Raw genomic sequence first — 24,068 nt, forward strand, 5'->3', positions numbered from 1 at the left:
GAAGCAAAGAAATGTAAGTATGAATGCTGCTGTACAAATTTGAAAATGGTACTGGGGCGATGGCTATCATTGTATTTAGACTCAGATCCTATCGACAGTCATCAAGGCCAGGAGCTCGGTAACCGGGTCTCGGCACTCGGGTCTTGATATTTGGACCTCGGTAGTTAAATGCCGGGAGTCAGGAATCGGTAATGGAGATCCGGAACTCGAAGTTCAATATTCGGCAGTCAATATTTGGCACTCAACGCTGGGACCTCGGAACTCAATATTTGGAGCTCAGTAATCGGGTCTTGGCACTTGGGTGTCAATACTCGGACCTTGGTAGTTATGTTCCAGGAGTCGGGAATTGGTAATGGAGAACCCGGAACTCAGAGTTCAATATTCGGCAGTAAACATTCGGTACTCGATGCTTGGTACCCGACATTTCAGAACTCGGTCATCGGGACTCAATATCTGGAACTCAGAGTTCAATATTCGGAACTCGACACTCGATATTTGGTGTTCGGTAATCGGGTCTCGGCACTCGGGTCTCGATATTCGGACCTCGGTAGGTAACTTTCGGGAGTCGGGAATCGGTAATGGAAAATCCGGAACTCGGAGTTTGATATTCGGAGCTTGGAACCCAATATTCAGCGTTCGGTAATTGGGTCTTGGCACTCAGGTCTCAATGTTCGGACCTTGGTAGGTAACTTTCGGGAGTCGGGAATCAGTAATGGAGAATCCGGAACTCGGAGTTCGATATTCAGAGCTCGGAACCTGATATTCGGAGCTCAGCAATCGGGTCTCAGCACTCGGGTGTCAATACTCGGACCTCAGTAGTTATGTTCTGGGAGTCGGGAATCAGTAATGGAGAATCCGGAACTCGGAGTTCGATATTTGGTACTCGACACTCGGTACCTGACATTTCAGAACTCGGTAATTGGGACTCGATATCCGGCACTTGGTAATCGATATTCGGAACTCGGCACTCGGGTCTCGATATTCGGACCTCGGTAGTTAAATTCTGGAAGTCGGGAATTGGTAATGGAGATCCAGAACTCGGAGTGCGATGTAACGACAGTCGCAGTGCTGGGCTCAAAACCCGTGTTCTTGATACTCATGTTAAACAGTATTTGTCCAATGCATCCCCGACATTCCGATCCCGATCCCGACGCCCGACCCCGACCCGAAAGTTTCAGACCTGACGTTTTCGCATCGGACTCGTCCTCCCTATGTCCTGTCCAGTCATATCTACTCCCACTGGTGCGTATTTACTCTTTTTGACTTGCTAAGCATTGTATACAGTATTATTACATGTTTTCTCATGGTCCGCAGTACCACATGTCCTATTACATAGGATTTCGGACCCGAAATATCGCTACTACTCTCGCCTATAGCAGTCCAAATTTCTACATAGTCACTATTTAATATCTAGTACTTCCTACCTATTGCATTACTTACTTTTCCCTACTCAGTAGTAGGATGGAAGTCATTGGATATTAGTAGTACTTGATTGTATTGTGAAATATCTATCCGCTCTTTTCCTCCAAAACATTCCGACACATCCGACATTCATTTGGCCAACAATCCGACACACTTCCGACACATTCCTTTATCGTCCAACACATTCCCGACAGTCCGACGCATAGTCCGACGCCCGACCCGACTCCAATATTTCAGACCTGACAGTTTCCCTTCGGACAAGTAGTTCTTAGCTTCGGATTATCTTCCTATTATTGATAACTAACTATCTAAACTAATACCAAACAGCTACCCCTATAGGATCGAACGCACTTGCTCTGCAAGTATAGCAGCATAGGTCGTGCTAAGATCTACCTAAATATTTGTTGTCTAGGTAGTACAATTTCTGCTGAGCCCAGCAGGAACCAGATTTCTACAGCGATATTCAGCAGTCAGCATTCGGTACTCGACGCTCGGTACCCAACATTCAGAACTCGAAACTCAATATTCGGTGTTCGGTAATGGGGTCCCGGTAATTGGGACTCGATATCTGGACCTCGGTGGTCAGGACATGGTGATGCACATCTGCACCGCTTATTTCGGGACTTGCCATTAAACATCATGTTAGATATTGCAATGTTTACAAGCGATTTTCAGTACTCATAAAACACATATGCAACTTGCACTTCAACATTCCCAACTGAGTGACTAGAGCTACTCTCCTCTGCCTCTTCAATCTGTCCAGCATGGCAGTGTAGATTTGTATCTCTGCCATCTTGTCACAGATGCCCTCACGTTGCTCTTCAAGTAATGTCAGGAGGCATTCTCTAATCCACCTCAGTCCCATCAGTGATGGAACTGAGGTATGATCCACCTGCTCCGGAATTGTCAGACCATCATTCTCAACACCATCCTAGAGCAGATCAGTCATGAATCAAGGAAATGGAATAAGAATCTTACTAGCAAATGCTTGCAGTGAAATATACAGCAAGTCATCACCCGATCCCATTGCCATGGTTCGTTCGGGATTGCAGTTTCTCCCATCCACCATGGGGTATCATAGCCAGATACGATCCGGGATGGATCTCCAGGATCTGCGACATCATGAAACACACAGAGGTGATACGAAAAGATGTGATCTGGAACCGTGTTCCAGGTGTGACCGGGAATCAAATGAAGAATATGAGCAATAGGCTGGGAACGACCGAAATGATGTTCCTGGCAGCTGAGTACTGGAGGATGGGAGTGACAAAAGTCTGTGGAAGATGTCAGCATTAACCGCCAGTGTCGTCGGGGTCTTACAGTGATCTCCCATTGCAGCCTGGCTTTGAAGTGCCTGATCCGAGCCAAAGGGGGAAGATTGTTGTTTGGAGCCTCCGCCTGATATTGGGAGATGGATGCGCGGATGCACGATGCAGACATCGACATAGTAGCTGAAATGTCTGCAGGAGTGAGAGTGAGGGGCTGGTACTCATTGAGGGAATTCTCATTGTCAGAAGTGGATGCAGGAGAAGGATATAATTCAGGCATGGCTGATGCAGGAGTATCACACTGGCAATGACAATGACAGTTGGTTCAGATGTGAAGATATCATCTACTGATGGATGGATAAATTTTTCAAACTCCAACATGGGCTGACCTGGCCAATTCCCGGGACTAAATTTGTATATCAAAATGGTTGTTATATTCCATCGGCAATAAACCATTCATTCATCTCGGGAATCTATCAAAATGGTCTGCAGGTGTTGAAACACTGCCTGGGCGTCCTGCACCAGCAATGAATACATTCGGGATTGCCTTCCAGAGTAGCATGCATGACCCAGAAGTCGTTTCGTGAATGATTCCTGCATCCGGTCGCCCCATTGGGCTGCTTTCCACAAGAAAAAGTTACATGTCCAATCCATCTCGAATTGGACCAACATCAGCTCTTCCTTCCATCGATCCCGTAGTGCCTTTGCCCGGAGCCAGTGAACTTGGTAAACTTCATATTTGTCCGGTCAGCTCAACGTCAGACATGTCAAGCATTAGGGAACTCACATTCCTCATTCCATGATTGATCCAGACCATGCATGTCGACCTCGACAGACCAGAACCACGCGAGGGATTCATTTCATTGACCATGGGCATTCGGATCACCCACGGCAGTGCTGACTTTGAGCTGCTCGCAAAGCAGAGGTTTGTACTTCTGAAGTTGGCCATGCCCCGTGTCAAGTTTCATCATTTGTGTCCTGGTCTTGGTATATATACTCACATGCAGGGAGACAGCCTGCTGCACTGACGTCACCTGTGACCAGGCTCGAGTTTTCAGGGCTTGAGATTTGGCTTGCCTGACCATCATTCGGAATAGGACTGCCTTGTTGCACAAGTGAATGCGGAGGTTGTGAAGTGCATCATTTGCCTGCCCTTCGCAAAGGGACATCTCCAGCGGAATGAGATCCTCTGCCATCAAGTGTCTGCATCGATCTACCCCGAGGTTTGATGGCAATGGGATCGCAATGAGCTCAGGCGAGTTTGTCCATGTATCAGATGTCTCGGTTCAATCTTCCGGGTCATCATCGAGATCATCTAGGATGTCAACGTTCAAGTCGTCATGATCGTCATCTCCATCGAATCCCTCTCTGAGATGCGTGACAGCAGAACACGTGAATCCATCTATCTGGCCTTGGAGACGATCTTGTTGCTGGGCGAGGTCTAATCTCTGTGTCTCCGTAGTTCGTTTTCCAATTCTTCGGACCTCGACGAGCAATGCAATTTGAGCCTCCTCGATTGCCAACCCCATAGATATCCATGTCACCACAGATCTCCTAGATGGTGCTGCATTACAGGCATTACCCTGCTCTAGCAGTCTAAGTTCGATCTCCTTTTTGCTTGGTGCTGAGTGCGAAATTAATTTGGACTTCTATGGAGACATGGTCAGCTTACCCTTCTTGATATTTATCTCATAAACATCCATCGCCGCAGGATCATTTATTTGGCTGGATTGAGCGATCATCTCATTGGCCAACCATTCTGTCTTCAAATTGGCGGGTGCTGCTTCATCGAGTCTGTCAAAAGCCTTTTCACTTTCAGCGATGCAATTTTTCACCTGCTTGTATTTACGGCAAAGGGTCCTTTTCATGCGGATCATCTTGCAGAAGTTGGAATCATTCATCTGAAAATTGAGACATTCCTGTTGATGAGGGGATGACATTCCCCGAGCAGCGGGGGAAATTAGGTTCAGATGTGCCCAGAGAGTCTCCATGATCTCTCCATCTATCCAGCCAATGCCTTCAATGAAATTCGACGGATATCAGACATAGCAGCTGTCTTGATGTCCATGCACGTGCCACAAACCGATGCCAGGAATGATGGTCAATTCCAGTACCATTTCAAGAAATCAGCTTCGATCCACCCAAACCCGAAGGTGCTTGTTGTATTGACAGTTGATGTCATAAAAGGTGACAGCCCTGGTAATGCCTTCCATGTTGTGCTGGGCAGCCTTGCAAAGGGCGTAATCCATGTTCATTTGTCTGCAAATGATGCATGATCAACTAGTGAATGTAGAACTTCATGTTCGGCTTGCCTTTCGCCTTTCTGGAAATCAACCATCGCATGAGGCACAAAGCAGCCATGGCGGGCACAAGCAACTCCCCCGATACCCGTCGACTCCAGCTTGTGCCGAGCCGCATTTGCTTGATTTACCGCCCGGTGATTGTTGCAGCTAGATTTTTCCAAAGTGTCAGCAGCCTCTGCAAGATGCACTTATACCTGTCCTTTCCCACCATGAACCCCAGCCCATCAGCAAGCCATACTTCATCAAATGGCTTGATGGGATGCAAGTGTTTGGCTTTGAAATTACCGTCCATCACAAATGACCGGGTATATCTCCAGCTTGGAGTTCTTATCATCACTTAGGTCGCTCAAGTATGAAACTAGACTCACTCATCAAGTGTTTCATTCCCTGACAAGGATATGTTGATCTCAGGCTGAGGACATGTCGGGCAAAACAATGTGAGATCTCCGGCATTCGGGGCATTGGAATGATGACCGAAGCCATGCCATTTCATGGTCTTCAACTGCCTCCACTGTCAAGCGACTCTCATGAGCTCTCTGTATCAGTCCTTGCCAAGTGCCTTGTCAATATAATGTCCTTTAGATAAAGGAGATATATAATTACCAGAACAAGGTGAGGAAACATGCTGGAGGTCATTCGCCGGAGCTTGCTGTAATAGTTCACTGCAGAGGTGCCACATTCTAGGTTGTCCAATAGAAAATTGTCGAGCACTCTGAAGGTGAACACAGTCTTTGGTTTGTCGACGATGACCATGGTGTTTTCCTTAGGCTGGAACTCTGGTCCTGACATGGATGGTAGATCTTCAGGCTCAAGCTGGTCCTTGTGTTCATCTCCTTTGAACAAATCCCACCTATTTGCGAGTGCAGAACATTCTTTGCCATCATGACCGAGATGTATGACAAGTCCAACATGAGCGAGACAACTTTGCTCGAAGAACTGACTATTCCATTGACTGATCCAGTGGAAAGGATTGCGACGATGTTGACTCCTGCAACATCCCGTGCAATAGAGTGGCTCCCCAAGACAATCTTGACATTTGTAGACCCCATCCTGATCGCAGATGATGCATCTCCTATCTTCTGGAGGAGCTTCTTGATCCAGGAGGTGATGCAGATATGATTCCTGCCTTGGGAGCCATTGCCTCAGGTAGTCATTCTGGCTCTGCATGTGTTATACTTAGCAATGTTTGAACGACACTCCAACGGTTTACATTCACTTGCCATTGTTTTTGGAGCTGCAAAGGCTCGAATGAGCCTTGGTCTTGCTCATAAGTATTATCAGGACAGTCTTCCCAAGTAGGCGGTGCTGGAACAGGCTGAAGTGTTGGTGATTCCGGGGGAGAGTTAGGCATGGACCTGTAGGCATGTCGTTTTGCGCTTGCAAGCGGGACCTTGACCCAAGTTTTCCTACCTTTTCTGCCCCTTGCTTCTACCCTGTGTGATCTTTGCAGCGGGGTGCATAGACCTATCTTCATCTTATTTTCAAATGTTGCAAGAACAGCATTAGCTCAGGAAGGTCGCAAGAATTGTTATTCCAATGCTATGTTTGTGCAGTATTGGTTGTTCATTACAAATTTATTTCCATTAATGGCATCATGTCCGATATGGGTTGATTAACCAACTGTTAGGCTTTGGTCAAAGTTGAGCTTCGAACCAATATTAGTTACGCCTTGCTCACCCTCAGCACATTCACCAATCAGAGTCACCATGGCAAGATCAGGTCATTCCACTTGCTTGTCTCCTGGAAGACATAGGGCACGTCAACCCCAGACACAGAAGCTCACGGAAACCGAAATTTCTGAGCTGAAGAACTACCTTCCTGAGTGGACTTCTGCAAAAAGGAGTGAGAAGCGGGCAGTTTTCACTGCAATTGCCAGGGCTGCCAGGTTGTTTGCGCCAAAGGTGGACCAAGGACAATGGAAAAAGAGGAAGCAGGTGATACATCCTTGTTGCGATGCGAAACAAAAATTTTAATGTCTTACACTTCCTTCAATGCTCAGATGTACAAGACTTGGTTGTTCAACAACAAGAAAAAGAAGGAAAGGAAGGACATGATAAAGTATGGGAGGAAATGGACACCTAGGATGGTGATCTACCAGAAGAATTGGGAAGAGGTGCTGAAGAGGATTGAGGATGAGTCTGGGGCAAAGCCAGGAGATCCTGGTATGGTCAAGCATTATCAGGCGGCTGTGAAGAGAGTCATGGCTGAATTGTCCGACGACGAGTTGGAGAAGACAAAAGAAACTGCCGAAGAATGGTCCAACAACTGTCCTCCTCCCGAGATACAAGCACAGGTCGCCTGTAAGAAGGGACCTGCATATATGGAGCACTTTTCAAAGGAGATGTGGAGGCAATGCGGGATGAGAGTGTTTGTGTTGTCAGCTTGGAAGAATGAACAGGGCAAGGTGCTGTTTGGGATGTGAGTGAATTTTACCTGTCATCGCAGATCTTTCAACCCAATATATTTCATGCAGGCACGATGATAACAAGGCATTAGGAGATGGGGACAACTTCATGAAGACAAAGGACTGGAAGGACATTGAGCCGGTGTGGCAGGAGTATGCGCAGGAACAGTTTGGTGAGTGTTTAAACTGTTGATACCCGGAGGGGTGTGTTGATGGTCTCTGTGATAGGTGCCGGAGCATGGGAAGGTGGCTGACAGATAAAGGGAGGTCGCAAGAGAATACGAAAACCAGCCTTTGAGCTCGACACTGACAAGGATGGGATGCCATTGCTTCCGGACATCACCAAAACAAAACTCGAGGAGAAGAAGGCCATAGTCAGGGCTTTTCTCACATTGCACTATCGTGAGTCAATCCTTGCTACATCCGGGACATTGTTGAATGCATCGACATAGGGATTTGTTCGGGGATTGACAAGGCAGTAGTGCCATGGAGCGCCATCCTTCAATGCCAGGATGACTTTGTGTCACAAAGATATCTTCCGGCGGATGTCAACTTGAAGGAGCCTTCCAAGTTGCAAAATTGGGACATGACGGCCCTCCTCAATTTCTGGTATGCTCGGCAGGAGAAAGGCAAAGGATCAACATTCACGTTCAAAGCATGGAAGAACAAAGATGGCGACATGGTAGCATCGGTCGTATCAGGCAGGTTGCCTTCCCATTGGACGGATAAAGTCAAAAACACGCAAAGGGTAATCATCCGAAGCCCTAGGGATTCATCCTCCAAACCCAACAGTGATTTCGGGAATGACACTCACCATATGGATGATGATGATAATAACTTGGCTGATGGTAGATCACCGAAAAAGAGAACCAGAACCAGAGAAGGTCCTTCATCATCACATGCAGAGATGGCAATCCCACCATCAATTACGAAGCCTCACCCTGTCAAGTCGGCGAAATGTGGTGCACTGCTGACATCGCTGTAACAATGGTTGCAGCGCTGGGCTCGGAACCAGCTATTTTGATACTGATGTCAAACAGTATTTGTCTGATCCACTTCCGACTACCCCGACCCGAGTCCAACAGTCTGATCTTGACCTGACGCACTTTCCGACAGTCCGATGCATGTCCGATCCTGACCCGACATTCCCGCACATTGGACCAGTCCTCCCTATGTCCTGTCCAGTCGCATCTATCCCCACTAGGTGCGCATTTGCTCCTTTTGACTTGCTAAGCATTGTATACAGTGTTATTACATGTTTTCTCATGGTCCGCAGTACCACATGTCCTATTACATAGGATTTCGGACCCGAAATATCGCTACTACTCTCGCCTATAGCAGTCCAAATTTCTACATAGTCACTATTTAATATCTAGTACTTCCTACCTATTGCATTACTTACTTTTCCCTACTCAGTAGTAGGATGGAAGTCATTGGATATTAGTAGTACTTGATTGTATTGTGAAATATCTATCCGCTCTTTTCCTCCAAAACATTCCGACACATCCGACATTCATTTGACCAACAATCCGACACACTTCCGACACATTCCTTTATTGTCCGATGCATTCCCAACAGTCCGATGCCCAACCCGACTCCGATATTTTCGGACCCGACAGTTCCCCTTCGGACAAGTAGTTCTTAGCTTCAGATTATCTTCCTATTACTGATAACTAACTATCGAAACTAATACCAAACAGCTACCCCCATAGGATCGAATGCACTTGCTCTGCAAGTATAGCAGACTAGGTCGTGCTAAGATCTACCTAAATATTTGTTGTCTAGGTAGTATGATTTCTGCTGAGCCCAGCAGGAATCAGCTTTCTACATCGTGAATGGGAGACCTCTTGGCAGGGTTGACCAATGGCAACATTGGTGAGGTTGACGATGATGTTGCAATGGAAGGGAGGAAAACATCGCCGGCTCCCAAAAGGATGTGGGGAAAGAAAGCGGTGATTGAGCCATCAGCAAGGACCACCTGGAGTAAGTCGATGCCAAAGCCATTAGACAGTACTCCTTGGGTGACAAGAGCAAGGGGAAGGAAGTGATGTACTTATCCCACACTGTCTCCCCTTATGTACATATCCATGTCATGCAATGGGAAGTAGGTTATTGGTGCGCTGGACTTGAAACATGGACCCGGTGATCGATACTCAGGCCTCAGTAGTCCTCTGATAGTGAATGAATCGGAAATGGGAGTTCCATACATCCATAATTAAGTAGTTTACATGACATGAGTGGGTTCATAAACATTCAAAAGTTCACAGGTAATTTGTCTACTAACAGAAATTGTGTAATTTACATTTGAATTTGATCTTCAAACCTAAGAATGAGGGAATCTAATACCTTGAGCATTTCGGAAGTCAAACGTTCAGCTCTTTGCAGCCTCCGGAGGTCTTCATCAGCTCTTCTGAGTTTGTCAGATGTTTCTGCCCAGGCAGTTCAGAATGGTCTCTCAGCCTCGAGTAGTTGTTGGATGGATGGGTCAGGAATATGTCCATGTCGCTGTTTGTAATCCCGGACCCAATCTTGAATGGATTGAACTAAGAGACAAATTAGCAGAAAGATAAATGATTATATCAGATACTCACTGCCCGTGTGATTGTAAGACTCGAATGGCCAGAGATCCTGGACCATGGCAAGCAATTCTTCATAAGTGACATCCGGGTGTGGCAAATCACGTTCAGGAGATTTTGCCATCACTTGGGAGATGAATTAAGTAAGGAAACCTGGATGGTAGGGAAAAACCTACATGCCCTGGATACTACTGGTGTACCTGAGACCTCACTATCTGAATTAGCACGCTCCTGCTTCACCTCATAGTTGATCAGATCATCTTCAGGGCCTAAGTACATGTCTGGGTGAATGGGGGAACCCGGTTGATCAGGTTGGGCCGGAAGAGATTTATCTGTAAGGGTTTAGTGAACAGGGATGGTGAGATGTTTTGATTGACAGACCGTAGAATTCTGGCATAAAATCTTCATCAGGCCCGAGGTACAGGTCAGGGTGGATGGGTACATCTGGGTGATAAGGTTGGGCCGGAGGTGATGGATCTGTCAGGCTTTAGTAACCAGGGATGGCCAGACTTTTTATTTCAATTGATGAACATACCCAGGATCTCAGTCATAATATCTTCATCAGGCCTGAGGTAGAGATCTGGGTGGATGGCTAGACCCGGCATATCAGGTTGGGCCGGAAGTGACTGATCTGCAAGATTTTCGTGTCAACATGCATTGTTAGATGATTTAAATAATACTCACTGTGCATCCCAGCCATCAGGTCATCCTCAGGCCTGAGGTATAGGTCCGGGTGAACCGGGAGGCCTGGTTGATCACATTGAGCCGGAGGTGAATGATCTGTGAGATTTGAGTGACCGTGGATGATTACATGGTCATCATATCAATTGATAAACTCACCGGAAATTGAAGAAAAGACCTCCGGACCATTGGATAACACAGAACATGATTCTGGGTCATCAGCCAGCCTAAGATATAATTGATCTGAGGATGTCCGGTAAATTGATAAGGTATGATGGATGTTGAACATACCTGTTGACATCTGGGACACGGTTGATTCATCCACATCCATTGAGTTATATTCAGTGACCGGAGGGTCATTGAATCTAACTATAGCAGGGGAGTTCATGTTCTGTGAGGAACTGATCAACTGATTCACTGATTATTGATAACTTCGAAGTTGAACACAAGGCGCCAGCAATTGCTGAAAGTTGAACCACAACCAAACAAGGACAAACAATCAATGAAATTTTACATTGTTAATCACTGATCTTGTTTTTACTGAAACATCATCCTTGTGATAACTGATTTCAACCTGAATACAACTTGATTTCTACCTGATCTCAACACTTTCAACACTTTCAATTGAAATACCATGTCTACTCCAGTTAACACCTCTTTGACCAGCCTCAAGGAAATCACTGCCAAGATCATGGCCATCATCACCGGCGCTCGGCAGCTTCCTCTGGGCCACAGCCACTTTTCTCTGACAACCCAGGTCAGTTTACTCGTGGTATGTAGCATTGCCATATTCTCACCCCTTCATTTTTTTCATCATCTGGGTAGGCTGATGCGGTTCGGCAATATGGGAGTGGTCCCTACCTTCTGGGTCTCATGTGTTCGTGCTCGAGGGAGTTAATTCGTGTTTGGGGCATGACTCCTCAGGTCTGGCCCAACTGGCACAGCATCAGGTATGACGATACCTGTTTGTTAACGCACCCATGGCACAGCAAGGTCCTTGCCTGGGAGGAGTTAGGTGATCACACCTTCAATCTCCCAGTCGTGTCCGGTCCTTCAGTATGTCTAATTCCTGTGGATCTTTCACCCTCACCTGTCATTGCCGGGCCTTCTACCAACCCTGCCTCTAAGTCCCGGGAGAAGGGAAAAGGTAAGGCAGTTGCCCCTGACCCGGAACCGGAATTGGAAGGGACTCAGAAGAGGAAGTCTCCAATGATTCCAGCACTTCCCTCCCAACCCCTGAAGTCCACTATGAAGACTCGGAAGTGGGTGAAGACCACCGGCCGTGCCAAATTCAAGGTGTTTGTTGAGTCGGAAGATGAGGAGGACTCGGTCACTCAGGTATGTCCTCTGGTTCATTGTTTCATTGTCTTACTCATTTTGTAGCCGATTTCACATGGGGTTCCGGAGGTCGTCCTCCCCCAGCTCTCCCCAGATGTTGCAAGGACGTCTGGATCACCTCGGTCATCCTGGAGCCCAAAGAAGAAACCCTTCGGGCCTGCTATGGTAAGTCACACTTTTGCATCCGGCACTTGGGTGAGTCCTTACAATGTGCTAGGCAATTGCAGGCAAATGTCTGGAGGTCATCGAGCCCCCTCAGGCAACTCCCGAACCTCCAGTAGAGGCACCCCCAGTCATCAATGCATGTGATATACTCATTCCCAGACCCATAAGTACACCATTGAGACTTGGTGTGTCTATGAACTGACAGATCGCACAGAACAACCCTTGCCAGGCTTGCCACAAGATGGAATGGCCCTGCGCAACTCGGTTTGACAAGAGGACCGGTGCCCCGTGCATGTCCTGCATCTACTACACCACCAAGAAGATCAAGTGCATCTCCGTGAGTATGGGAACCCTGCCGAAACTTGTTCGAGGTCAATCCATCACCCAGACCACCAGGAGGACCAGATCCAGGACCCCTTCCAAAGCTCCCTCCAAAGCTCTGGCTGCCTCGCAAACCACCAGCCGGACACGGAGTCAATCTCAGGTCTCTTCCGTCACTCCTGGTCCATCTGGTGCCCAAACACCAAAGGCGCAAACACGCGGTCACAGCAAGACTGTCACTGCTGCCAAGGAACCTACACCTGCACCAGCTTGTAAGTCACCCAAATTTTCTATGTCCATCTGACATAATGTTCCACCTGTAGCAGTCCCATCTTCGACTTCCGGAGTTCCTTGTTTGGCACTTGATGTGCCAATGCCGGATTTGCATGCCATGGCAATGGCGATTCGGGAGGGTGCAGCTCGAATCGCCGCTCTTGAGGAGCATGTTGTTGAGCAGGATGCTAAGATTGACACCCTGCAATGCCTTCATGAAGGCCTTCGACGTGAAATCATCCTCTGGCACCCAAAATTTCCACTTCCAGACGCCCAAGGTGATGTAACATCATTTTTGCTTCATCAACCTGTCCTTCCGGCCATGTCAACCCCTGCATCCGCACTTCCTCCTCTCATTGACCTGTCTATGGAAGGGATGGAGCCCAACCCCCCCAACCTCCAGGATGAGTCTGCCATCAACGGACTCATATTTGAGCTCAACCAAATTCATCCTGAGGTTTCACAGATGCCCAGCGAAATTGTGAAACCGGATGATCCAGGCAATCTTTTTCCAGAGTATGATTCAGTTGAAGAGATGGATGTTCAAGTGAAGGGTGAACCTTCTGGTGAGGATGTTGACATGACTACATAATTAAATAGTCATAGATGTATATGCAATGTTTTCAATCAATGTTACCTTTGTTATCAGTGACTTATATATTCACTGAGTGCTGAGACCTGAGGCCTGAATCCTGCCACTCAAAACGAGTGGAAGACTAAATGTTGCAAATTGTTGACATGAAAGTGTAACTCCCAGAACACCAAAATCCAAAACTCAATGGTTGAATCACTGAGTACCGAGTACCAAGTGCCGAGTGCCGAGTGCTGATGCCCGAAACCCGAGGCTCAAAACACAACACTGGACACAATACACCATATGGTATTTCTTACAAATTTCACAGAGGTCCCATTGCAAAACCACGAAAATTTTCAGTGACTTATCGATTCACCGAGTGCCAAGACCCGAGACCCAAATGCCAAGTGCCGAGGCTCGAAGTCCGAAACACGAAATGAGTGGAAACGCACATTTTGCAAAATTGTTAACATGGAAATATTAGATTGTCTTCAACAGTTTGCTGGAAGTCATTTTCCGATCCCTGAGCCCGAAACCCAGAAAACCCGTAGAAGGGTCTTGGCACTCGGTGAATCGATAAGTCACTGAAAATTTTCGTGGTTTTGCAATGGGACCTTGTGAAATTTGTAAGAAATACCATATGGTGTATTGTGTCCAGTGTTGTGTTTTGAGCCTCGGGTTTTGGGCATCAGCACTCGGCACTCAGCACTTGGTACTCGGTACTCAGTGATTCAACCATTGAGTTTTGGATTTTGGTGTTCTGGGAGTTACACTTTCATGTCAACAATTTTGCAACATTTAGTCTTCCACTCGTTTTGAGTGGCAGGTTTCAGGCCTCGGCACTTGGCACTTGGCACTTGGCACTTGGCACTTGGCACTTGGCACTTGGCACTTGGCACTTGGCACTTGGCACTTGGCACTTGGCACTCAGGTCTTGGCACTCGGTGAATCAATAAGTCAATGATGAATTCCAGGGTTTTAGGATTGGCACACGGTGAATTTCATAAGACATTCCATATTGTGTATCGCTTCCAGCCTCGGGTTTTGCGGCTCGTGTTTCAGGCTTCGGCACTCGGCACTAGGTGATTCAATCAGTCAGTGGTAACACTTTCAGTTTTGTGGTTTGGCTCTCGGCACTCAGTGATATGTCTCAGGACATCAATATTTCACACATTCCTGCAAGTATCTAGTGTCCAGTCTGGAGCTTCCGGTCATCGGGCATCCGGAATTTGAGACAGTGATTTCTCGTTGAAAAATGGATGTTGTACCATGGGATTCAATTTTCGGGTGTTGGGACTCGGCAATCTGTGCATGTCAGACAAGTACTTTATATATCTATATAGTAAACCAATACCTTGGCCTATATGTCTACACAATATCTCCCTACCTCGGCCCACCAGTCTATATCATAAATAATTTCCTGCACTCTCAGCCCACTCGTCGATATAAAAAATGTTTTACCACTCGCTTGGCCCACCCGTCTATATAATAAATATTCCACCACTTTCTCAGCCCACCCATCTACAAAATTATTCTTGTATGTCGGCCCACCTGGCTATACAATGTACCTTTACATCAGCCCACCCGTGTTACAATAACATTTACTCCTATTTCATTTTTCTTTTCCTGTAACCATGCCGCCGACTCTAGACTCATCTAGACTCGGCTATTCTCTTATCAAGCGGGCTGTCTGCACTTCTCTTCTATCTTGATTGTAACATAGATACTATCTTGCGCCGCATGGCGGTTTCACCTATCTTTGCTATCTTGATAGGTTGTACTCTTTTCCTATCTTTGTTACCTTTCTTGTCGCGGCTACGCCGCTTCCTTTTACCTATATAAACCCCATGTACCATAGATGTATTCCTTAACTTAATCTACTGGGTTTTCCCCTTGAAACCTGATCTACTAAGGTCTCCACCCTTAGTAGCCTGAACTCTGATTCTAAGGCAGTCACTCACTGTCTTAGCCTGAAACCCTTGATTGCGGTAGAAGTGCTAAAACCACTCACCGCTGATCCTGCATAGAAGCCGCGGCTCGTGCAGTAGGAACCACCAGAAACCTTCCTTGTATTAGGAAGGCCGACGAACTGTTCGCCCGACAGGTCTATCTTGACCGGCAACAGCAGAACTATCCCAGTCGTAACAGGTCACTACAAAGAGCATTGTAATGAATTGTAACAACAAATGTAATACTAATCTACTTGGACTCTGTCCCAACCCTCATTCATTGCTTCCTCTTTGCCAACAACATCTGGGAGCTTAGACATGTGAATGATATCCTCAGATCTGACCAGGCCTAACTCGTTCCATAAGCCGACACAAAGCAGCGCACGTGTCGACTGTGCCGATAAACAATTTCTGACATGTGACAGGACAAGATGCCCAAAGCTGAAGAGACGTTCAACATCTACAGAAGTAGCTATAAGCAATGTAACTTACAAGGCATTAAACATAATAATGCCACATACCAGGGATAGTTAGATAATCAATGGCCATGTGTGACAGGTGGGGGAATGATTTGCGATGTTCTTGCCACCAAGCGATAGGGTTGGTGACATGTTCCACATCCATACTAAGGTAACAATTGAGTTCGGAGCCCGAGTTAGTAGGTTTGGGGACTGCAAGTGCAGGGAGGTTGTCAAAAATGTTGTTGCTCTAAGATTGAGTCAGTACAAACACTAAGTAAAAAGCAAAAAAAGCAAAATACCATCAATATATTATCATTTGACTCCAAGACATCTGCCTCACACCCCAAATCAGAGTTGGCATCAAGGGACAGGTATGAACATTTGAATTCCTCGCGCACAAGTTGCTCCACAGTTTGGATTATGAAGTATAATAGCTTGTGTTGGGGATGTAACACTAGTATAATAATATTAACCGTCAGTAGAAACTAGAAAAAACCTAGATTGAATAGAACTTACCCATGGAGATCCGATATGTGTGAGACCTGTCTGTGAGCTGATAGTACTGGTTGAGTGTCTTTTTTGCGAGCCGAACTGCCGAACGAATTGAAGGCAGATATTTCTTGTTGCACGAATAGGACATGAGCATCTTGTCGACGTGATCCATTGCTGGTATCACTGTCGCAAGGTTAGGTGTTGGATGTGAGAAGTAAAGCGTGGCATCCTTCAGAATCTAACAAGGGCAAACAATATAACATAAGCATATGCGCCAAAGCGTCAAACAAAGAGTGCAAACCTTTAGTATATCACACAATTGCTGTAGTATTTCCCACTCATTATCCTCCAACTCATACTTCTGTAAACCAAGGTCTCGCTGTTGCATAACGGTATCTACAGCCTCACGATGTTTAAGTGCGTAATCCAACATATCAAACATCAAATTCCACCGTGTGGCCACATCGCGTGGCATGAGGGTTTGGGGTTCCAACAAGTCCTTGAGGATGCCATGCCATGCGGGAAGGATGATAGTAGTTGAATGTATGGTCTTGTATGCGAGCTTGCACACCTGGAGCAATTGTGTTCAATAGTGAGTCCTCTTTTGTTGCACACACTTACTTTGACAAGTGCTAATTTGACTGGTCTTATCTCTTTGTTTAGTGCAGTCTGCTCTTTCTTGTCCAACAACTCGACCTCGTCAACAAAGCCGTCATCATTATCTACCTCGTATGTCGTCCCTGTGTCCTCTTCCATATCTGCGCTAAGTTCTTCCAGCTCTATGTCAGTACTGTCAGTACTATGCGCCAATGCTTGGTCGGCCTCTCCTTTCTTCACATCAAATTCCCAGATCTATGATTTGGCCACCAGGTTCACAGTGTGCAGGAAACACCTAGTGTGAGTGGTTGGTCCACCGAATTCCAGTACCTGACCGCTCAGTTCATGAATCATGGCATCATTGTTGGATGCATTATCACAAGTGACGCTCAGGATCTGTGCAATGTGGTTTTAGTTGCATGTAAGTTTGTTCAATTTTTTTTTCGGATCAATACCTTTTCTGATATACCAAATTCTTCTAGCACTTTTGCAAACGCCTCCACAAGCTCCTCGCTGGTATGCGACTATGAAGCTCTCAGCTTGTATATATCTATATAGGTGAGTTTTTTTTACCTTCCCCACTTCAACAATGTCTAATGGGATGCTTAGTGGTTCCCCCTCGTGCTCGAAGTGCGCTGAAAATGCGACCAACCATCAGTAGTAAAGTTTATTTTACCGTCATATTCCTGGTGTGTTTTGAATATTTGTTTTTTTATTAATGATAAATACTTACCTGTAACATTGTAGCAACACACTGTCAAGTTCGCACAAATACTTGTTGCACATCACACAAAACAGTGGAGGCAGAAGGTATGTAATATTCCAGTCTCCCTGTCTTCATCAGTGACTGAAATGCACGGTCCTTGACGATATCGAATGGACGCAGGCTCTCGGACACCCAGCTCACTATTTCAGCCCTGAAGGCAGATGTTTCAGTCCAAGACTCAGATAAGACTTTGTTTGTACCGTGTTTCTGCACGTGTATGTTGACGGTGCGAGTATGTAACTTTTCCTTTACCCTTACGCTTGAATGACACAGTGATCGATCCATTTCGCAGGAAACTACCAACTATATTTTTGCGCACCTCGTTGGCATCATTGGCCTCATCCGCAGCTTTCAACACTTCATCGCCCCAGCACGAATGCACATGCTTCCGCATGTTACCAGTGGAGCGTGCATCACCTTTGTCAAGGTATTGTCGCACTTTGGTCTTGCAATTCCTAGCTTGGCACTTGAAGTTATGGGCATGGCGCCCATCAAGTTCGGTAATCTGTGGTGTCGGATTGAAGAACACATAGACTGGTGAGTTCCAGTCCTTCATTAAGTGTGCTGTTTGGTACTCAATTAATGTAATGTTCACATCAAGGCTTCTGCACATACCAAGCTCATCTTCCGCAGTCTCGTCGGCTTCCACCTCAGCCTGTGATACAGTGCTACCGGTCTCAGTTTTGTCTTCATTCATTGCGTTCTCTTCCTCCTCAGTGCGCACCAGGGCACGCCGACTCGAGACTGAGTCTGGACATGGAGACATGGACACTGTCCGTGAAGCTGTGACAGAGCTATTTTTTTCGACCAGCTCATCTTCGTGTGCAGACCCTACACTGCTGGTGGGAGTATTACCAGCCTGCAGGTTATTTTTTGCCTTCTTAAGGTGTGTGTTCGCGCTATCTCCACCACAATCGTTTTTCTGCTTCTTTGATGATGTTTTTAAATTCTTTTCTTCTAGAGTGGCTCTTGCCTTTCCAGTCATTTTGATGACACATTTCACTGTGGCTGCAAAGCTGAGCTGCATGATGGGCTGCACTAGTGGGTGACAAAGGTTCGCGGGTGGTGTGGTACGATTTTATATTTGTCTTTAGAGTTTGACAGTTGGCAGCTGTATAGTTTTGTATTTATGTAGTTGAATTTTACTAGCACCTGTTTGGCATCCGTTTGGTGCCCATTGTGACTGATACCCGCAGCGCGGGTACAGGTAGGGGTAGGGGTATCATGACCTCAGACCCATACCTGTACCCCAGCGGTACCCCTACCCATGACCCATGCGGGTTACCCGTACCTGCGCAGTTCCCTAGATACTTATAGCCTCCCTGTGCGCTAATCTGGGATTCACACCAAATTGGGTGACCATTGAAACAGCAAAGGCGATATCTGGGCATGTGCCCATGGTGAGGTGCATTAGAGAGCTCTGCATTCCATAAGGTAAGTCATTACTCTGTCCATCTGTAGTGCCTGTGCCATTGTGCAGGCTCTTGATATACACTGATTCAACCCTTACTTGTCCAGATCAATGTGGTGGCACTGGAGACTCAAAGTCTGGACCTAAGTGGTCAGCAGGAGGGGGTGGATTGGGAGCTTGGGCTGGTGATTTGCTGGTGAGTGTCTGCCCAATGTTATTGATTTGTGTCATGTTGATAATTGAACTTTGGCTGTTGAACCAACATCATAGCCTCGTACCATGCAGTCTGCCGGTACATTGCTTCCTCCGAGTGTTACAAGAACATCTAGACGCTTGGGCCCCTACCATTTTTCTCCTTATCCTCCTTGTCTCCGCCCTTGCATCACACCCTTACCCCGACCTTACTCTTGTTATCCTTGTCATCCTCGCATTCCCCTTCACTCTCTACCTGTCGCTCCAGCAGAGCCAGTACATTTGGCCAGACCCTTTCTCTGATGAAGCATACCCATGCTCCATTCCACCCATTGACTGATCCTGTGGACAGCCCCTTTATTCTCACCATCCGGACAGTAACCTATGATACGATGCACGCTGCATCCCCTTTGCCCTGTTCCCTTTCCTGATCTACGACTCGGTGCGCAGTCACACGTTTTACTTATACTTAGTTCCGCAGTTGCACGATCGTGCCGCTGCTTGTTTCACTTCCTGTTTCTGTTCTTTGACTCATTTCTTATCTGCACGTTCCGGTTCGCCTATGACTCACCTCGAACGTGCCTTCCTTTTCTAGTATCACCCTTTGACCAGTTCCTCTTTCGGTAGTATGAGTTATCACCCACTAATATGTTTCCTTTCCTCTATATAAACTCGCTACCATGTATCTAGTTTCTTAACTTGAATCTACTTGGTTCTTGACCTCCTACTCCTAACAAGAGTGATCCTTTCTGCCTAGCCAGCAGTTGATATTCTACTTTCTTATCTGCTCATCGCGGATAAGTCTCTAGTCTCGATCTTTACTCATTGACTTCATCATTGAGCAAAGCCCCTGTTATTAGTCGGACTTCCGTCCTTCTATTAACGCAGATCTTATGATTAACCTTCGGGTGTCATAAGCCTTGGCAGATACACTTATCGTCGAGCCCCGCTTGACATAAGCTACCCAATTTGGACATAGGCATTAAATCTTACTTGCCAAAGCTTCACCAAGTAAGACCCCTAACCTTGAGCCCACTCAAGGACATCCTCGATTGTTGATGACACACCCTCTGTTTGAGCGTCGCCAACAGATACTATCCAAGTTCATAACACCAAGGGGTACCTCAACCTCTGCTGTGTCAAAGATGACACTCCTTTCCACTGCCACTCTCCTTGAGTCAGGTAAGTAGATACGATGCCCATTACTGTCCTGATCAAACCCTGTCCACCTTCCATCAACAGCACACATGTCAAGTTTCAACCTGTTGGTCAAATGAGCCTTGAGATGGCAACCCCATGCAGGTAAGTTCTTGAGATTTGGCTTTTTCTTGAATAACAATTCATAGGGCATCTTTCCTTGCAGTGCTCGGGTAGCCATTCAGTTTTTCAACCAGGTTGCATGCATGATGGCTTCTCCCCATAGGGACTTAGGCAATCTGCTTGTGTGAAGCAGTGCGCTGTAGAGCCTCGCATCTCCACAGGCACTTCCCTTCAAATTCTCCCACTTTCCCTACAAACTCCAGCTCTAATCCACAGGATATGTCTAGCACATTTGGCGCACTTGTTTTATTTCGCAGGTTTCGCGTGAATCAACTCAGCTCTAGGTCAAATGGTAAATGCAAGGGAGGGACACAAGAAGCTGATATAGTGATTAGTGTGATGCCTAATCTGCTATGCTTGCAGGGACAAGCACATTCGATCCAAGGGGAAGCAAGGAAGACAAATCCACAGTCATGCAGCAGCTGTGCAAGGCGAGCGATGGGCGAGTGAAGTGCAGGAAACTCGCGCATGATTAGCCCGAGAGTGCGGGAACGTGAAATGCGAAATAAGACTAGCAATGAACGAGGGCTCAATGAGTGACAAAAAAAGACTGCTAATATCTTCTAACTCTAGCTATAGACATGATGGGGGAACTCCACTAGGGTAAAGTGTGGTGTGGTAAAGGGTGAAAAATGCGGACCTATATAAGTATCTCGCTAAGTGAGCTGAGTAGGAGATAATGTATGTAATAAGGCATGTAAGTTAGGGTCCATGCTCTAATATGGTGCCATTTTGATAAAAATGTGGAAATACATACCAGTGAGACTTGCTGGACAGTGTATGGATGCTCCTGGACGATAGGGCAATGAAAGTGCAGGAAAGCGAGCAATGTGAGGGCATCATGAGGCACAGGAAAGTCACGTGAAGGTTGCGCAATGTGGGAAAGCATTACCTGATATGGAAACAGCTAGGGAAAGGTCAGGGAATGATGCTGCAAGTTGGTGCTGCGAACCTGGGTGGTATGGACTGAAGTGTTATGCATTGCAAGCCTGTAATTATGTGAATCTCTACAGCGACTTCGTACATCTGCACTTGCATCGTCCGCATAACTGTCCATCCGTCTTCCCCATGTCCTTAGATGTTCATTGGTGCGTTTTCTCACTATATTCCCATTTTGACTAATTATTTCCATTGCTAAATACTCAGCCTAGTGCTACGCGCGCAGCCAAGACCCTATTACCTATTTTGCATACTATATTTAGCTTGTTCGGCTTGTCACATCAGACCTGCGTGCCTAGCAGCACTTAGCTACTTGAGCCCCTTCAGTGACAAATTCTGTATTATACGGGTCACCCAACCTACATAATATCTCGTATAAGACAGGCCAGCTGGACTATGGGCCAATGTGATGTATATCCCTGATGTTGACAGATGGGCCAGAGAAAATATTATTTCTGATGGAGACGGGTGGGCCCATCTATGCCAATGTTATATATATGCTTGATGATGTCGGATGGGCTGGGATGAATATTTTTACCAATGGAGATGGGTGGGCCCATCCGAGGAATATGTACAGTAGGATGGACATGTATATTATAGACAGCTAGGCTGAAGGGAGATGAGAGGCAATCATTATTATATAGATGGGTGGGCTGATGTAAAGGTACATTGTATAGATGGGTGGGCCAATGTATAGGAATCATTTTGTAGACGGGTTGTTACGACTGGGATAGTTCTGCTGTTGCCGGTCAAGATAGACCTGTCGGGCGAACAGTTCGTCGGCCTTCCTAATACAAGGAAGGTTTCTGGTGGTTCCTACTGCACGAGCCGCGGCTTCTATGCAGGATCAGCGGTGAGTGGTTTTAGCACTTCTACCGCAATCAAGGGTTTCAGGCTAAGACAGTGAGTGACTGCCTTAGAATCAGAGTTCAGGCTACTAAGGGTGGAGACCTTAGTAGATCAGGTTTCAAGGGGAAAACCCAGTAGATTAAGTTAAGGAATACATCTATGGTACATGGGGTTTATATAGGTAAAAGGAAGCGGCGTAGCCGCGACAAGAAAGGTAACAAAGATAGGAAAAGAGTACAACCTATCAAGATAGCAAAGATAGGTGAAACCGCCATGCGGCGCAAGATAGTATCTATGTTACAATCAAGATAGAAGAGAAGTGCAGACAGCCCGCTTGATAAGAGAATAGCCGAGTCTAGATGAGTCTAGAGTCGGCGGCATGGTTACAGGAAAAGAAAAATGAAATAGGAGTAAATGTTATTGTAACATTACCCCGGTGTAATCGTTGAAGTCTCCGACTTCAATCCATCCTAGCGTCGTCATAGTAGACGGGATCTGCTTTGGCGTTGTTAAAGTCATCAAGGTCCGTTGAGGAGCTTGGCTGGTTGTGATAGTCTTCATTGGCTTGTTCGCATTCTTGCTCATAGAATGCTTTCTGGTCTGCCTCCCAATTGCGGAGGGCTTCATAGAATCCGTCATCTGTATAGACGATCGGAAGTGGGTAGGTTCCTCTGAGGTCTTTACAGTAGACCGAGAGGTGTCCTGGGGCGATGGCGTGGCATACCACGCAAGAATACTGAGGGCAGTTTTTGTGGCGATGCCCATATTCTCTGCAGATGCGGCATTTGACGTTGTCAAAGCCTGGTTTCTTTGCGGAGATGCGAGGAGGCGGGGATGGGGATGTGAGGTCAATGACCTCTTTTTCTTTCTGTTTATCTGCTCTCAAGCAGCGTCTTCGAGCGATCTGGTATCCGGTAGGTTTTCTTCCTCTGGTGGCAACCTGTGGTTGCGGTGCTCTGATGGGTAGTGGAGCGGGAGACGGGTCACGATCTGGTGACTGATGATGGGTGCGAGGGTGAGGAGGAGAAGGCGGGCGAGCGACTTCAGTCGCGGTTCGGTTGGCAATGAGGTGTACAACTGATAGCAAGTCAGGCTTAAGGCTATCAGGGAGAAGCTGAAGCGCAATCGATCTGATGTGCCTTTGGCACTGGATGACTTCATGGGCTTCTTATGCAGAAGCGAGGGGAATTTGGTTTGCGGATAGTTCAATCAGGCGGGTGGTCCTGATGATGTTAATGATGGCAGCGATTATTGCTGCGCTTCTTGCCGGGCGTTCGGCGAGCTTTCTCTCCAGCTCGAGTGCGTGTTGCTCTGATAGAATCATTGCTTCAAAGTGTTACGACTTGGATGGTATCTGTTGGCGACGCTCAAACAGAGCTTGTGTCGTCAACGGTCTGTGGACGTCCTTGGGCTAGCCCAAGGTTAGGGGTCGTACTTGGCGAGTCTTCGGCAAGTACGATTTAACGCCTATGTCCAAATCGGGTAGCTTATGTCACGCGGGTGCGAGACGATAAGCTATATCGGCCTAGGCTTACGACACCCAAAGGTTAATCGTAAGGATCGTCGTTAATTAGAAGGACAGAAGTCCGACTAGTTAACAGGGGCTTTGCTCGTCAACGAAGTCGATGAGTAAAGGTCGAGACTATAGGCTTATCCACGATGAGCAGATAAGAAGATAGAATATAGACTGCTGGCGAGGCAGAAAGGATCACTCTGGTGAGAGTAGGAGGTCAAGAACCAAGTAGATTCAAGTTAGAGAATATAGTA

At 46.7% G+C, this 24,068-nt stretch overlaps 10 protein-coding genes across 10 annotated transcripts; 3 read left to right on the forward strand and 7 right to left on the reverse strand.

The window, feature by feature from the left end:
• Window positions 1-327: 327 nt before the first annotated feature.
• EDB93DRAFT_1104037 (uncharacterized protein) lies at window positions 328-1,396 on the forward strand (the record flags this gene model as incomplete). The annotated part of the gene is made up of 6 exons (XM_041447377.1): window positions 328-547; window positions 634-681; window positions 775-915; window positions 1,110-1,242; window positions 1,285-1,306; window positions 1,337-1,396. 6 exons carry the CDS (start codon window positions 328-330, stop codon window positions 1,394-1,396), a joined length of 624 nt encoding a protein of 207 aa, XP_041307654.1.
• A 1,213-nt stretch (window positions 1,397-2,609) lies between these two features.
• On the reverse strand, window positions 2,610-2,970 carry EDB93DRAFT_1250474 (uncharacterized protein; the record flags this gene model as incomplete). Its single annotated transcript, XM_041453017.1, has 2 exons — window positions 2,610-2,696; window positions 2,743-2,970. 2 exons carry the CDS (start codon window positions 2,968-2,970, stop codon window positions 2,610-2,612), a joined length of 315 nt encoding a protein of 104 aa, XP_041307655.1.
• Window positions 2,971-3,146: 176 nt separating this feature from the next.
• EDB93DRAFT_1085374 (uncharacterized protein) lies at window positions 3,147-3,425 on the reverse strand (the record flags this gene model as incomplete). The annotated part of the gene is made up of 1 exon (XM_041445906.1): window positions 3,147-3,425. A coding segment is annotated over one exon (279 nt), but the record flags the coding sequence as incomplete, so codon positions are not given.
• A 551-nt stretch (window positions 3,426-3,976) lies between these two features.
• EDB93DRAFT_1085392 (uncharacterized protein) lies at window positions 3,977-4,591 on the reverse strand (the record flags this gene model as incomplete). The annotated part of the gene is made up of 2 exons (XM_041445907.1): window positions 3,977-4,314; window positions 4,363-4,591. 2 exons carry the CDS (start codon window positions 4,589-4,591, stop codon window positions 3,977-3,979), a joined length of 567 nt encoding a protein of 188 aa, XP_041307657.1.
• Window positions 4,592-4,816: 225 nt separating this feature from the next.
• On the reverse strand, window positions 4,817-5,486 carry EDB93DRAFT_1240610 (uncharacterized protein; the record flags this gene model as incomplete). Its single annotated transcript, XM_041451782.1, has 4 exons — window positions 4,817-4,949; window positions 5,003-5,166; window positions 5,202-5,310; window positions 5,362-5,486. 4 exons carry the CDS (start codon window positions 5,484-5,486, stop codon window positions 4,817-4,819), a joined length of 531 nt encoding a protein of 176 aa, XP_041307658.1.
• Window positions 5,487-5,866: 380 nt separating this feature from the next.
• On the reverse strand, window positions 5,867-6,034 carry EDB93DRAFT_1051177 (uncharacterized protein; the record flags this gene model as incomplete). Its single annotated transcript, XM_041444683.1, has 1 exon — window positions 5,867-6,034. A coding segment is annotated over one exon (168 nt), but the record flags the coding sequence as incomplete, so codon positions are not given.
• Window positions 6,035-6,699: 665 nt separating this feature from the next.
• EDB93DRAFT_1250476 (uncharacterized protein) lies at window positions 6,700-8,382 on the forward strand (the record flags this gene model as incomplete). The annotated part of the gene is made up of 6 exons (XM_041453018.1): window positions 6,700-6,927; window positions 6,993-7,411; window positions 7,467-7,570; window positions 7,626-7,643; window positions 7,689-7,799; window positions 7,850-8,382. 6 exons carry the CDS (start codon window positions 6,700-6,702, stop codon window positions 8,380-8,382), a joined length of 1,413 nt encoding a protein of 470 aa, XP_041307660.1.
• Window positions 8,383-9,839: 1,457 nt separating this feature from the next.
• Window positions 9,840-10,955, reverse strand: EDB93DRAFT_1104041 (uncharacterized protein; the record flags this gene model as incomplete). The annotated part of the gene is made up of 8 exons (XM_041447378.1): window positions 9,840-9,940; window positions 9,989-10,099; window positions 10,174-10,305; window positions 10,355-10,450; window positions 10,509-10,604; window positions 10,658-10,753; window positions 10,814-10,897; window positions 10,946-10,955. 8 exons carry the CDS (start codon window positions 10,953-10,955, stop codon window positions 9,840-9,842), a joined length of 726 nt encoding a protein of 241 aa, XP_041307661.1.
• A 333-nt stretch (window positions 10,956-11,288) lies between these two features.
• On the forward strand, window positions 11,289-13,343 carry EDB93DRAFT_1250478 (uncharacterized protein; the record flags this gene model as incomplete). Its single annotated transcript, XM_041453019.1, has 8 exons — window positions 11,289-11,411; window positions 11,480-11,604; window positions 11,644-11,992; window positions 12,038-12,157; window positions 12,210-12,324; window positions 12,372-12,421; window positions 12,477-12,750; window positions 12,802-13,343. 8 exons carry the CDS (start codon window positions 11,289-11,291, stop codon window positions 13,341-13,343), a joined length of 1,698 nt encoding a protein of 565 aa, XP_041307662.1.
• Window positions 13,344-16,157: 2,814 nt separating this feature from the next.
• EDB93DRAFT_1068805 (uncharacterized protein) lies at window positions 16,158-16,606 on the reverse strand (the record flags this gene model as incomplete). Its single annotated transcript, XM_041444940.1, has 3 exons — window positions 16,158-16,189; window positions 16,252-16,465; window positions 16,529-16,606. Coding segments are annotated over 3 exons (324 nt in total), but the record flags the coding sequence as incomplete, so codon positions are not given.
• Between the last annotated feature and the right edge of the window lie 7,462 nt (window positions 16,607-24,068).

The sequence above is a fragment of the Suillus bovinus genome (genome assembly GCF_016758785.1).
Source record: "Suillus bovinus strain UH-Sbo-P2 chromosome Unknown EDB93scaffold_28, whole genome shotgun sequence".
In the NCBI taxonomy this organism is placed as follows: Eukaryota; Fungi; Basidiomycota; class Agaricomycetes; order Boletales; family Suillaceae; genus Suillus; species Suillus bovinus.